Source organism: Trichomycterus rosablanca, chromosome 9 (genome assembly GCF_030014385.1).
Source record: "Trichomycterus rosablanca isolate fTriRos1 chromosome 9, fTriRos1.hap1, whole genome shotgun sequence".
NCBI classification, from domain to species: domain Eukaryota; kingdom Metazoa; phylum Chordata; class Actinopteri; order Siluriformes; family Trichomycteridae; genus Trichomycterus; species Trichomycterus rosablanca.
This window is the reverse complement of record NC_085996.1, coordinates 40,076,067-40,091,480: the sequence shown is the minus strand read 5'-3', so window position 1 is coordinate 40,091,480 and position 15,414 is coordinate 40,076,067. Positions and strand designations below refer to the sequence as shown.

Sequence of the window (15,414 nt, the reverse complement as noted above, 5' to 3'; positions counted from 1 at the left end):
AGACGATACAGAATCTGTTTGATATTAATCCGCCGGATGCCGAGCACAGATCAGTACAGAAGAATCATACAGGAACATCTGAAAAGGTCTGAAAAGGTCTGATAAATGTCCACGGTGGGTGTTAATGGAAATCCTGAGTCACGGTTTACTTCTGATGAACTGATGCATGTCGGCGCACACAGTGATTCATCCCATAAACAATCCTGGGTCATGTAATGAGGACACTCAGGTATTTAAATAAATAAATGCTGAAGCTGGGATTCTTAGCTCTGCTACCGGTCGACTGGGCGCCCCCTAGTACCTGCAGCAGACAGAATCGACCACTAGTCTGCTGGGTGGGAAAAAACAGGACTAAAAAATAAGTGGACGGGGTCTTTGACGCTGTGTAAGGACCCTGGTTAGTGTTGTGCTGGTATGAGTGGATCAGACACAGCAGCGCTGCTGGAGTTTTTAAACACCGTGTCCACTCACTGTCCACTCTATTAGACACTCCTACCTAGTCGCTCCACCTTGTAGATGTAAAGTCAGAGACGATCGCTCATCTATTGCTGCTGTTTGAGTCGCTCATCTTCTAGACCTTCATCAGTGGTCACAGGACGCTGCCCACGGGGCGCTGGATATTTTTGGTTGGTGGACGATTCTCAGTCCAGCAGTGACAGTGAGGTGTTTAAAAACTCCAGCAGCGCTGCTGTGTCTGATCCACTCATACCAGCACAACACACACTAACACACTCCACTTCTGTACAGGCGCCTCAGGGTACTAACCAGGGTCCTTACACAGCGTCAAAGACCCCGTCCACTTATTTTTTAGTCCTGTTTTTTCCCACCCAGCAGACTAGTGGCCGAGTTACAAGGTACCGCTGTATTTGATATATTTTAATATTTTCTAGCCTCCCTATGTAGAACATGATACCATTTCTTTAACAAATAGTACCCAGGCACCCAGGTGGAGCAGCAGGATATTCCACTACCACACCAGCGCAGAGATTCTGAACTTCTTGGTTCGAAACTGGTTGCCACCGGTCGGCTGGGCACCATCTAGCGGGCATAATCGGCAGTGCCTGCTAGACGTATTATTAAGGAAGCGCGGTAACTGCTGCTTGGTCAGTGACCTTGATGGCGTGGACACAGAAGTCCATAAGCGAGTGTGTGTGTGTATGTGTGGACAGAGCTCCGCGTCCTCCCCCCATCTCACTAATACACATAAACACATTGGGGTCACGCCAGGCCCTCTATGAGATAGCCTCGTTAGCGGACACTCCCGTTACCTTGTACTCTGTCACACTGGTACATACTGATGAGGGTTAACGGGACCTGCGGGTGGATCCAGTCAAGCACGTGGCTCGTTCCCAAACCGCGGGCACCGATACGGAGCTGCCTTCTACGCTGCCGCTACAGGTGAGCCTTTCTAGAATTCGGAACATGACTCGGAGGATTTGTTCCAAACCCCATGATCTCGGAACCCTCGATTCTTTAGAACGTCATGTAAGCTAGTGCATAAGAATCAAGGATTGCAAATCTATATGGAGTGTGTCTGTGGGTACTTGTGCCCATTTAGTAATTTGGTCAGAGACTAGTCATCAGAATCTGAACACACAAGGAATTCATTTCTGGCTCTTGGTATCTCTATACAATATATAGACAATGTATAGATTATTTACATGCTCGATAAGAACACCTGGCTCACATGCAACGTTCCAAGTAATTCCCTGTAGTAGAATTCACACTTTTTTTAAGTGATATTCGAACCGTAGGGAGTGAAGTCGTTGAGTTGGAAGGGAACTTCACACTGTAGGGAGTCGTGAGCGTTTTCCCCTCAACTGTTCTCCCAATCTAGTCATATCCAATTCCCTGATGGTGTTTCACCTCCACTCCTGACCGAGAGAGTCGTGACCAACACATGGAGATCCGTATCGCGTATTGAGAGTCACACACCGATCCCCATTTTCCCCCGTCTCTGTTCAGTGCAGTACCATCGATCAGCCAGCAGATGGTGTAACTGCAGCACTTATGAGGAAGCCAAGTATCTACACAGACATGACTGGCTACGTTTGCGGGATTGGCCAAAGTCCTGAGATGGATTGGCACCCTGTCTAGGGATCATCTGCGATCCTGACCAGGATAAAACAGCGGATGGAAATGAAATTAAAAGCGTATCTAATGACAGAGATGATCAAAAAGATCAACACTGACTGTTACTGTTTCACCGTATTTCTGGGTGTGCAGGGATGTTGGCAGTGGGTGTGGCTAAAAAGCAAAACCAGTTATTTAGAGTGGTGTCCGCATACTTTTGACCACATAGCGTGTCACTAGAATTCCACACAGGAGGAAAAGAGCAACTCGTTCCCCCACGCTGGTTCGTGTTGTGGATGCGTCGTTGGTAATTATTCCAGCCGACAGGTACACTGTTAACGATGCGTGCTGGGAGCGCATTAAGAGGACGAGGATGCCTCCCTGGGGACGTGACTAATGAGACGGAACTCGGGAGATCTCTGGTTCTCGTTCCCTTGCCCCCGAGAGAGCGCTGAGTGAAAATCCATTCTGCCTCCTGGTGAGGTTGAAGATCGTTACTGATGTCTGATCCCTAACCAGATGAAGGAGTCTGGTTCTGCTCAGAGTCGAGGTTCAGGGTCGAGGGGAATCGTTTAGGATCAATTATGTCATTACCTGACTTCATCTCATTAAGTCTTTGGGTTTTTCTTCCAATTTAGTCATATTCAATTCCCGATCGTACTGCTGCAGACCTCCACTTTTGACTAACACACGCCCCCTCCGACATGCGTGCAGTACCGACCGCTTCTTTTCACCTGCACTAATGGAGAGTCGCACTGATCTCCATTATCCTCCATCTCTGTGTAGCGCAGCACCACCGATCAGCCAGCAGAGGGCGTAAATGCATCAGTTATAGCTGCTGATAGCAGAGCACGTTTTCTAGCACTTTTTATATGGGCACAGAGAATTCACCAGCTATAATCAGTGACAGTCATTATAACGACTAATAAATGCATACAAAAAAGTTAAATGTTTATAAATAAATAATAAAAGTTGCTGTCTGTATATTTTAGAACCTCCACCAAAAGAGAAACAGGTTTTGAGACACACCCCGTGTCTTTACTGACCTCTCTTAGTACTGTGACAGTGTATTATCTAAGCAATTAAGGATTAAGGGCCTTGCTCAAGGGCCCAACAGTGACAATCTGGCACCAGTAACCTTTTGACTGTGAGTCCAGTACCTTCATTACTAGGCTACAACTGCTGGTAGGTAATTAATTAAATATAATTAATTGCAGATTCAATAGTGGACTTGCATGTTTTTTAGCACTTTTTATATGGGCACAGAGAATTCACCTGCTATAGTCAGTGAGAGTCACTTAGGAATTGCGTGCAATAAACTAAGCTGTAGGTGAATAAATATATTATAAAGTATATTTTAAAACCCCCATCAAAACAGAGTGGCCTCACTTTGTGCACTCGGTGCATAGGGTAGGCCCTTCCCCAAACTGTTTGACCTCCCTACAAGGTAGAAAGCATATAATTCCATATGTATAATCAATTTATAGCTTTATTTATTATTTGTTAACAATGGAGTGGCCGCTAGACCTGAATACCACAATTTAAGGGGTGTCCACATACTTTTGGTTGTATATCGTATGCTGATACAGTCAGATGTGTTCTGTTCACATCACTGTGTTATACTGATGTTATTATTTTATATGAATGAAATATTATCACTAATATTATGATAAAAGTCGGTCGGAGGCGCCGCTCGTGTCTCAGACAGTTTCCTCATGATTTTTTTGTCAGCCTCACAAGGTCAGAGACGGTCGTTCTGTTTTCCCGAGGTGAGAAAGATGGTTGTGCCAGCTCCTCTGCCTGGGTTCTAACCTCTCAGGGCGGTGGAGTGAGTCAGACTAGCGACTGTCCTCCCGGCCTCAGACGTCCTGATTTCTAAAGGCATGGTGTTCTTCCACCTCACGCTGCCCTTACAACAGCAGAGAAATATAAGCATGACGTGCTGTTGGTACACCGCATGATCAAAAGTATTCGGACCCCTGAACGTGAGCTCGCCGGACGCCCCGTCCCGAAAACGGATGGTATTTGATCTTTCCAGCTAGAACACCAGGTGCTCTTCTTTGGAGAATGTCCGTGTATGGGAATTTGTGCTCACTCCCTAGTACAAAAGAGCATTTGTATATATATATACACTGATCAGCCATAACATTAAAACCACCTCCTTGTTTCTACACTCACTGTCTATTTTATCAGCTTCACTTACCATATAGAAGCACTTTGTAGTTCTACAATTACTGACTGTAGTCCATCTGTTTCTCTACATGCTTTGTTACCCCCTTTCACCCTGTTCTTCAATGGTCAGGACCCCCACAGAGCAGGTATTATTTAGGTGGTGGATGATTCTCAGCACTGCAGTGACACTGACATGGTGGTGGTGTGTTAGTGTGTGTTGTGCTGGTATGAGTGGATCAGACACAGCAGCGCTGCTGGAGTTTTTAAATACCATGTCCACTCACTGTCCACTCTATTAGATGCTCCTACCTAGTCGGTCCACCTTGTAGATGTAAAGTCAGAGACGATCGCTCATCTATTGCTGCTGTTTGAGTCGCTCATCTTCTAGACCTTCATCAGTGGTCACAGGACGCTGCCCACGGGGCGCTGTTGGCTGGATATTTTCGGTTGGTGGACGATTCTCAAACTCCAGCAGCGCTGCTGTGTCTGATCCACTCATACCAGCACAACACTCACTAACACACCACCACCATGTCAGTGTCACTGCAGTGCTGAGAATCATCCACCACCTAAATAATACCTGCTCTGTGGGTGTCCTGTGGGGGTCCTGACCATTGAAGAACAGGGTGTAACAAAGCATGTAGAGGAACAGATGGACTACAGTCAGTAATTGTAGAACTACAAAGTGCTTTTATATGGTAAGTGGAGCTGATAAAATGGACAGTGAGTGTAGAAACAAGGAGGTGGTTTTAATGTTATGGTTGATCAGTGTATATATATATTTTTATATGTGTACTATGTTAAATGAAGGGTAAATAAAGCACAATGATGCGCCAGTGCCAATGACGTCTCACCGATCTCACTATGAAACGGTGCTTGTTGAGGCTCAGCAGCGAAAGAGAATATTTCAGTAGCATTATCGCGAAGTGCCTGAGTCAAAAAGGAAGTCGTATGCATTATTTATCAGCCGGCGAATAAATAAGGACATGCCCTATTTTTTAAACATTCTAAATCAATCCAGCATCACTCTGTTTAATGAAGCGCTGCAGAGAGAAGCCAATCGTTTTTAGGACTGAATTTTCGGGCTCAGGGTGGGAACACACCTTGCGAGGGATGCAAAATCATCGCAGGGAATATCACCGACGTCTAGGAGCACTTTGAGATACTCTGAGAAACTGTGAGGAAACTAAAGTACCTGGAGTACCTAAAGTAAATCCACACGGACAGGGAACAGAGACAAGGATCAACATTTGGCCCCCAAGACCCTGTTGCTGCTTTAATATTTAATATCTAGTAATTATTTTTATTAACGTCTTTCTCTTTATGGTCACTGTTGGTTTGGTTCCACTCAGAAACACTGGGTGCAGGGTTAGAACAGTTCATTGGTACCTAGGGACAACTTAAAGTGGTCAAAATATGGTAAAAATATATCTCTTTAAAATCAAACTCACAGCACAAGGTGTGCAACAAGTCAAGGGCTCTGAATACTTTCTGAATCCCCTGTATGAAAATGAGAAATAAGTGGCGCTTGAAGCTAGCACACCATCTCGAATTTGTGTTCGAATCTCAGGTCTGCTACCGGCCTATACGGACGACAATCGACTCGTCTGAGGGTGTGAGTGCTTGAGGGATTCCTAATAACTGCTGCAGTTATGCCCCCTGCTGGCTGATCGATGGTGCTGCACTACACAGAGACGGGGGATAACGGAGATCAGTGAGTGACTCTCCATGCATGATACGGATCTCCGTATGAACTTGCCTGGTGCAGGAGAAAAGAAGCGGTCTGTACTGCACACGTGTCGGAGAGGCCGTGTGCCAGTCACAGCCCTTCTGGGTCAGGAGTAAAGTATTGCACTTGCAGAACAGAACTCAAGATCTTTAACAACGTCAGCAGTCCAGGAAACACCTCATAACCACGGGCCATCAAATAGGATTAGAAAATTCAGTTTAGTGCTCAAACTAAATCATCGGTCCTTCCCGACTATAAAAAAAACTCTTAAGAGCCAGTTCTGATATACATGGAGCCCCAGTGGACCACCCAGAAGATGCGAAATTGCTCTCATGCATAGGAATACTGCCAAGTCAGCATCTGAATACTAACAGTAATAGAGCAATACTAAAAAAGCAAACTGCAGGAAAAAATAGGCCAATCTGTGAGCTGTGAGAAGAAGACATGGGTTTATGTTATTTTGTCCTTCAGTGAATCAGATTTAAAAATAATATACTGTTAATGTCAAAAGTTTACATACACATATACACTATATTATACACTACAGTATATTACCAAAAGTATTCGCTCGTCTGCCTTCACACGCATATGAACTCGAGTGACTCCCATTCTTAATCCACAGGGTTTAATATGATGTCGCCACCCTTTTCAGCTATAACAGCTTCAACTCCTCTGGGAAGGCTTTCCACAAGGTTTAGGAGTGTGTTTATGGGAATTTTTGACCATTCTTCCAGAAGCGCATTTGTGAGGTCAGACACTGATGTTGGACGAGAAGCCCTGGCTCACAGTCTCCGCTCTAATTCATCCCAAAGGTGTTCTATCTATCGGGTTGAGGTCAGGACTCTGTGCAGGCCAGTCGAGTTCTTCCACACCAAACTGGCTCATCCACGTCTTTATGGAGCTTGTGCTTTGGGCACTGGTGCGCAGTCATGTTGGAACAGGAAGGGGCCATCCCCAAACTGTTCCCACAAAGTTGGGAGCATGAAATTGTCCAGAATCTCTTGTTATGCTGAAGCATTAAGAGTTCCTGTCACTGGAACTAAGGGGCCGAGCCCAACTCCTGAAAAACACCCCCACACCATAATCCCCCCTCCACCACACTTTACACTCGGCACAATACAGTCAGACAGGTACCGTTCTCCTGGCAACCACCAAACCCAGACTCGTCCATCGGATCGCCAGACGGAGAAGCGTGATTCGTCACTCCAGAGAACACGTCTCCACTGCTCTAGAGTCCAGTGGCGCCGTGCTTTACACCATGCACTTGGTGATGTAAGGCTTGGATGCAGCTGCTCGGCCATGGAAACCCGTTCCATGAAGCTCTACACACTGTTCCTGAGCTCATCTGAAGGCCACATGAAGTTTGGAGGTCTGTAGTGATGGACTCTGCAGAAAGTTGGTGACCTCTGCGCACTATGTTCCTCAGCATCCGCTGCCCCGCCCTGTCATTTTACGTGGTAACACTTGGTGGCTGAGTTGCTGTCGTTCCCAATCGCTTCCAGTTTGATATACCAGCACTGACAGTCGACTGTGGAATATTTAGTAGTGAGGAAATTTCATGACTGGACTTGTTGCACAGGTGGCATCACGGTACCACGCTGGAACTCACTGAGCTCCTGAGAGCGACCCGTTCTTTCACTAATGTGTGTAGAAGCAGTCTGCATGCCGAGGTGCTCGGTTTTATACACCTGTGACCATGGAAGTGATCGGAACACCTGAATTCAATTATTTGGATGGAGGAGTGAATACATTTGGTAATATAGTGTATGTTTATAGACTTCTTTTGACCTTTTTTATTGTTAGGGTTGCATCAGGCGTTAAAAAATGAGGGATTTTGGTGTTGTTGGCAGCACTCTGAACTTCATCGGTTTGTTCTTGTTGTTAAAGCTGATAGTCCTGTGTGAAGGATTGTGTGGGTGAAGATGGAGACTGGAGTTGGATGGCAGTCTGCGAGCATGATGTAAAATCTTTCGTGTCTAATCTGTCTGGGGATGATTTGAGATTTAATTAACTTTTCAGTTGTGTGTATCCAACCTCAATAAGGTTAAGAGTGTTTGCTATGAGAAGTATTTGTCACTGTGAACTTCTTAGAAGCTTCTTACCCATGGATGCTTCTTTGCATTCTTTGTTGCCGGAGAACTTACTGCTTACAAATCCTTACCAAAAGTGTTAATACAAGGGTTTAACTTTATTTATTAAGAATTTCAAATACAAACTCCATTACTTTTCTACATCGTCACCTTCTGATGCATTTTTCCAGCATCGTACCAACTTTTTGGTTGTTTTTGGTTGAGCTTGTAGCCACTTATGCGCCGCTGCTTTCACATCATCATCACATGAGAATCTTCTTCCCCTTAAAGCTTCTCTGAGCGTCCAAAAAGGTGGGAATCAGATGGAGCTAAATCCGGACTATAAGCGTCTCTCGGTCTCTCCATCCCTCACTGCTTATAACCACAATATAAAAGTGAGGAAACTTTTAAAGATCCTTCATACTCCAAACTCCAAATTCTAGTGGAAACCCTTCCTAAAAGAGTGGAGAATGCTATACTGGTATATTAATCCAAAAGGTTTTTGGAACGGGATGTCTAACAAGCTCATGGTCAGGTGTATACATTGTATGGTCAAAAAATATTGGGATGCCCCTTCTAATTTCTAATAAGTTGCTAAAAGACGTAACAAATCAATAATGTAAAGGAAATTATGTGCTTCTGACTTTGCCGCAATGGTTTAGGGAAGGCCCTTTCCTGTTCCAGCATGATTGTGCCCCTGTTCACAAAGCAAGCTGCATTTAGGAGACAATTTCATCCATAGTGACTTACAGTACTGTGACTGTATACTGTCTAAGCAATTGAGTGTTAAGAACCTCGCTCAAGGGTCCAACAGTGACAACCTGGCAGTAGTGGGGCTTGAACCAGCAACAAATCTTTATTGTTAGTCCAGTACCTTGACCGGTAGGCTACAACTACCCCGCATGGTTTAAAGAAAGCCTGTTCAGAGCCCTGACCTAACAGAATAAACTGGAACATCAGTGTCCGGACATACAAACGCCATCTTTTCATCAGGTGGGAACAAATTCCCAAATCTAGACATTCTTCTGAGAAGAGCGGCTGTTGTTATTGCAACAAATTTTAAATAGGGGATGCCACGGTGGCTCGGTGGGTAGCTCTGTCGCCTCACAACAAGTGGGTCCTGGGTTTGATTCCCAGGTGCAGAGGTCCGGGTCCTTTATGTGTGGAATTTTGCATGTTCTCCCCGTGTCTGTTTCCTCCGGCAGCTCCCACAGTCCAAAGACGTGCAAGTGAGGTGAATTGTTCATGACTGTGTTTGACAATAAACTTGAACTGATGAACTGGGCAGTTGTAGCCTAGCGGTTAAGTTACTGGACTAGTGATCGAAAGGTTGCTGGTTCAAGCCCCACCACCGCCAGGTCGTCACTGTTGAGAAAAAAGCGTCCAGTAACTACCTGCCCTGTCATGATTGTAAGTTTGTAAAACATGACGTTAAAATCCTAATAAAACAGGATGTCCAACAAGCTTCTGATAAGGTGTCCAAATACTTTTGGCCATGTAGCGATACATACAAAATCTGAGGAGAGAAAAGGCAGGTGAATTCTCGAATGCCGAACGCCTTTTTCCTACCTGTTTTCCGACCAAGCTGTCTGATTGGGCAGTAAACCTGTCAATCTTGCTAACTAAAGCGTTTTCACCAATGATGAACGGTATCTTACGAGAAGGGGCGGGGCTTGTCACGAAAAGCGGTGGGAGACGACCGACATCAGCTCAGTAGTGGCTGAGGTAAACTGTTGAGGTGATCCATGGTAACGGCTGCCTGGCTGACAGGATCCGCGGCTGATCGCACCGCATACCGGGTTCCTTCAGCGGCTACCAGGGGGCGAACCCACCCCGCAAACGAGAAAAAAGGCTCCAAATAACGTCAGGATTTACATCTTTAATGAAAGAATAAGGAATATTCCAGTCAGCTGGATGTCAAACGCTCCGGAAGGCGGAGGAATTCGGATCTAGCGGCGCTTTCCATTCAGAAAATTCTGACAGAATGTTTACATGGCTATAAACCGCATTCATTCCTTATTTTTATAACAAAACAGGTTATAAATCACCGCAACGGTCGATTCTGGATTGTGTAAGGCGTTAAAAAATGACTATACGGTGTTAACATCAGTGTTTGTTGTGTTTTGGTCGCTCAGAAGGGATTTTGGTGCCGTTGGACCTTCATCGGTTTGTTCTTGTTGTTTAAGCTGTTAGTCCTGGGTGAAGGATTGTGTGGGTGAAGATGGCGACTGGAGCTGGGTGGCAGCAATATTACAGCCCTGCTGGCACCTCGGCCGGTAAATACAACAGCAGCACCTCGGCGTCGGGAACGGCCATGGAGTACACGCAGGATCTGCACCTGAAGATGAGCAAGAAGATCGCACAGCTCACCAAGGTAATGCTTCGATCTTCTGCCCTGTGTGCCCACCAGCACATCCATCCATCCAATCATTTATCCAATCATTCATCCATCCATCTATTAATTTATTAATTCATCCATCCATCTATTCATTCATTCATTCATCCATCCATCTATTCATTAATTCATTCATCCATCCATCTATCTATTAATTTATTAATTCATCCATCCATCTATTCATTCATTCATCCATCCATCCATCTATTCATTAATTCATTCATCCATCCATCTATCTATTAATTTATTAATTCATCCATCCATCTATTCATTCATTCATCCATCTATTCATTCATTCATCCATCCATCCATCCATCTATTTATTAATTAATTCATCCATCCATCCATCCATCTATTAATTTATTAATTCATCCATCCATCTATTCATTAATTCATTCATCCATCCATCTATTCATTAATTCATTTATCCATCCATCTATTCATTCATCCATCCATCTATTCATTAATTAATTCATCCATCCATCTATTCATCCATCCATCCATCTATTAATTTATTAATTCATCCATCCATCTATTCATTAATTCATTCATCCATCCATCTATTCATTAATTCATTTATCCATCCATCTATTCATTCATCCATCCATCTATTCATTAATTAATTCATCCATCCATCTATTCATTCATTCATCCATCTATTCATTAATTCATTCATCCATCCATCTATTCATTAATTAATTCATCCATCCATCCATCTATTCATTAATTCATTTATCCATCCATCTATTCATTCATCCATCCATCTATTCATTAATTAATTCATCCATCCATCTATTCATCCATCCATCCATCTATTAATTTATTAATTCATCCATCCATCTATTCATTAATTCATTCATCCATCCATCTATTCATTAATTCATTTATCCATCCATCTATTCATTCATCCATCCATCTATTCATTAATTAATTCATCCATCCATCTATTCATTCATTCATCCATCTATTCATTAATTCATTCATCCATCCATCTATTCATTAATTAATTCATCCATCCATCCATCTATTCATTAATTCATTTATCCGTCCATCTATTAATTTATTAATTCATTCATCCATCCATTCATCTATTCATTTATTCATTCATCAATCCATCCATCTATTCATTCATCCATCCATCCATCCATCTATTAATTTATTAATTCATTCATCCATCTATTCATTAATTCATTCATTCATCCATCCATCCATCCATCTATTAATTTATTAATTCATTCATCCATCTATTCATTAATTCATTCATCCATCCATCTATTCATTAATTAATTCATCCATCCATCTATTCATTCATTCATCCATCTATTCATTAATTCATTCATCCATCCATCTATTCATTAATTAATTCATCCATCCATCCATCTATTCATTAATTCATTTATCCGTCCATCTATTAATTTATTAATTCATTCATCCATCCATTCATCTATTCATTTATTCATTCATCAATCCATCCATCTATTCATTCATCCATCCATCCATCCATCTATTAATTTATTAATTCATTCATCCATCTATTCATTAATTCATTCATCCATCCATCTATTAATTTATTAATTCATCCATTCATCTATTCATTTATTCATTCATCAATCCATCCATCTATTCATTCATCCATCCATCCATCCATTTATTCATTCATTCATCCATCAATCCATCCATCCATCTATCTATCTATTCATTCATTCATCCATCCATCCATCCATTTATTCATTCATTCATCCATCCATCCATCCATCTATTCATTCATTCATCCATCCATCCATTTATTTATTCATTCATTCATTTATCCATCCATCCAATCAGCCATCCATTCATATTTGGTAACCTCTTCACTAGGGCTGGTCGATATGACCAAACATCTGTATCACGGTATTTTTTTAAATCCTGACGTTTCACGGTATGTTTTATTTATTATTATTTATTTATCAGGATTTTAACGTCATGTTTTACACACTGTGGTTCCGTTCATGACAGGACAGGTAGTTACTGCTTACACAACATTCATCAGTTCAAGTTCAATATCAAACACAGTCATCAGAAGGTTGCTGGTTCAAGCCCTACCACTGCCCGGCTGCTGTCGGGCCCTTGAGCAAGGTCCTTGACCCTCAATTGCTTAGACTGTTTATTATCACAGTATTGTAGATCGCTTTGGATAAAAGCGTGTACTAAATGCCGGAAATGTAAATAGCTCCTATAGGAAACCCACGCAGACACGGGGAGAACATGCAAACTCACACAGAAAGGACCCAGACCGCTCCACCTGGGGATGGAACCCGGGACCTTCTTGCCGTGAGGCGACAGTGCTACCCACCGTCTTTGTGTGATTGGTACGTTTTATAAGTCTGTGCTTGATTTTACTGTCATGAGTACATTTTAATTTCACCGTGTATATAATGTGGGTAGCACCGTCGCCTCACAGCAAGAGGTTCGATTCCCAGGTGGGGGCGGTCCGAATCCTTTCTGTGTAGAGTTTGCATGTTCTCCCCGTGTCTGTGTGGGTTTCCTCCCACAGTGAACTGATGAATGTTGTGTAAGCAGTAACTACCTGTCCTGTCATGAATGGAACCAAAGTGTGTAAAACATGACGTTAAACAATTAATAAATAAATAAATAAATAAATAGCGAAGGTTTTGAGGATTATAAGCTTTGCTCGGCCGCACAAAATGACACAATGAACGTATGATGGAATCAGGACGCGTGAAACAGGTGCAATATATACAGTTTTTATTGTTTATTTAATATTTATGTATTATACAATCACCCTCAGCTCTTACTTTAACAAATAAAACCATGTTTGCGAACTCTGCTGTACAGCTTAACCACAGGTCTGTTGATCTTAAATCTCTCCGCTTCCAGGTCACTTATAACGTTGGTTTAGCGACTGACCTGAAGTGTTTTCACCCCGTAATCCAGTGTTTTAATTATCGCTCTGAAAGCTAATTTCTCGACTGTATATAGAGGAGTCGTGTCCTTGTGTATGTGGATCGTTACTGCGTTCGTAATGTCGTTGTCTGTAACAGCCGTGGCTCCCCAGACCGTGCAGTATACAGTGTTTTAGTCTCATTTCTTTGGCAGGTTCTTCCGGTGCATATTTGGTCTTCCTCTCTTCATCCTCCATCTGTTTTTGTTTATTTTGTTCACCATATTGTGGAAACCTCTTGAGCTGTATCTAATCTGCACAGCGCTCTATAGCGCGTTTAGCGGTGAACAATATTACATGATTTGCGTCCTACTGAAGCCCACAGTTGTTGTATTAACGATGCTAAGGTATGGCGGTTTATGAACAATCCATACCGTACAAGGAATCAAAGCCGGTATACTGAATGTAACATCATACCGCCCAGCTCTACTCTTCACCCAAGCCCTCTCTGCTTTGAGTGCGGGGTTGCCAAGAAACACCCAAGACAGAGTGCCAATGCATCACCAGGCATCACACTCTCACCCAGATCTGAACCCTCGATCAAAAGGCTGATCTGCGGCTACCACGAACCCTCTACCATGGAGAAACATGGATCCCCTGAACCTGGCTGCTCGAAACCGGTATGGCAGGATCCACGATGCTCCATCCATAATACACCCAGTCTGTCCACTCTCATCCCAGTTAACCGCAGGATCTATTATTGTGCAGGTCGTGTAGGTGTTGCACAGCCCCGGGCTCTCAGAGACCTCTGTTCTATTTTTGTTTCTGGTTAGTCGGTGCATTTTGTTTTTATGGGGTATTTCAGGTAATCACCTGCTGTAAACTGCTGGGTGATGCCAGGGCAGGGATTAGTGCCCAGTCCAGGTTCCTGCCTGGCACCAGTTGTTACCAGGTTGGCTCTGGATCCACCACGACCCTTTAATTAAAAAAACTCTTAAACTCACATTCTGGGAGCTTGTAAGATTATTTTAGACGAGAACACGCTGTATAACTGATGCAAAGCACCAGTGTGTGTGTGTGTGTGTGTGTGTGTGTGTGTGTGTGTGTGTGTGTGTGTGTGTGTGTGTGTGTGTGTGTGTGTGTGTGTGTGTGTGTGTGTGTCTCTGTGGCTGCACAGGCTCTGAGAACATAAGAGAGGAAAATAGGAGGTGACAGGCAATTTCCGACCAATCAGCACGAGGAGGCGGGTCACTGACCTGCCAATCATGTTTGCTGCGTGTGTGTAAGACAAATAAGTATAAATAAATAAATGCACAAATAAACAGTTTAATAAATAAATAAACGAATAAATAAATGTTTTGTTATGAAAAATTAACTATTAAATATTAAAATAAATCTCTTGATTTTAGTTCTACATTTCCACACAGCAAATGTCTATTTGGTATATTACTGTTTTTCTAGATTTATTTATATATATATATACATACTGTATATACTGTATGTGTGTGTATATATTAGGGCTGTTAACGCGATTAACGCGGAAAAATTTTAATCGCGATTAAAAAAATTAATCAAGATTAAAATTTTTAATCTAACTATTTTTATTTGGCATATACATGTGTGTCTCTGTGGTAATTATCTGTATTTCAGATGAATTAGGATGTAAAGCGCATCAACTGTCCGATGATAAACTACTTTTAGCGGTTTTCACTTTTTTTACGTGTTAATGAAAAGATGAATGAAACCACGAAGGCTTTGTAACGAGTATTTCCATTGGCTGCTAGAGCTGTCCATCAAAACCGTGTAGCTCCGCCTCCTCCCCCTCCGGTAAGAAGTGAAGCTCTGTGTGATGTTTCATCTCTACAGTTTATTCAGGTTATTCTATCACATGGTTATAAACATGATTTATATTTGTGATGTTTGTAGTTTTCTAAAAACACATTCGTATCTGATATTTATATGGACTAAGCGTTTACATGGACTGTTTTAATTAACACTTTTTTTATATAGCTACAGTCAATTACTTATAGATAATGTCTGCTAACTTGACTGTTTCAGGTATTTATAGATGTTTAAATGGTAATTTAGAACAGTA

At 42.6% G+C, this 15,414-nt stretch overlaps 1 protein-coding gene across 8 annotated transcripts in view; it reads left to right on the top strand.

Moving 5' to 3' along the window:
- Positions 1-9,776: 9,776 nt before the first annotated feature.
- fam184ab (family with sequence similarity 184 member Ab) overlaps positions 9,777-15,414 on the top strand; it is a 94,078-nt gene continuing 88,440 nt past the window's right edge. For 7 of the 8 annotated variants that reach the window (XR_010013747.1, XM_063002435.1, XM_063002430.1 and 4 more), the window contains exons 1-2: positions 9,777-10,114; positions 10,230-10,417. Coding sequence is in view for 7 of the 8 variants with exons in the window: in XM_063002435.1 (XP_062858505.1) it covers positions 10,265-10,417 (153 nt within the window). In the remaining variant the exon portion in view is untranslated. The other variant, XM_063002429.1, reaches the window with a different exon arrangement.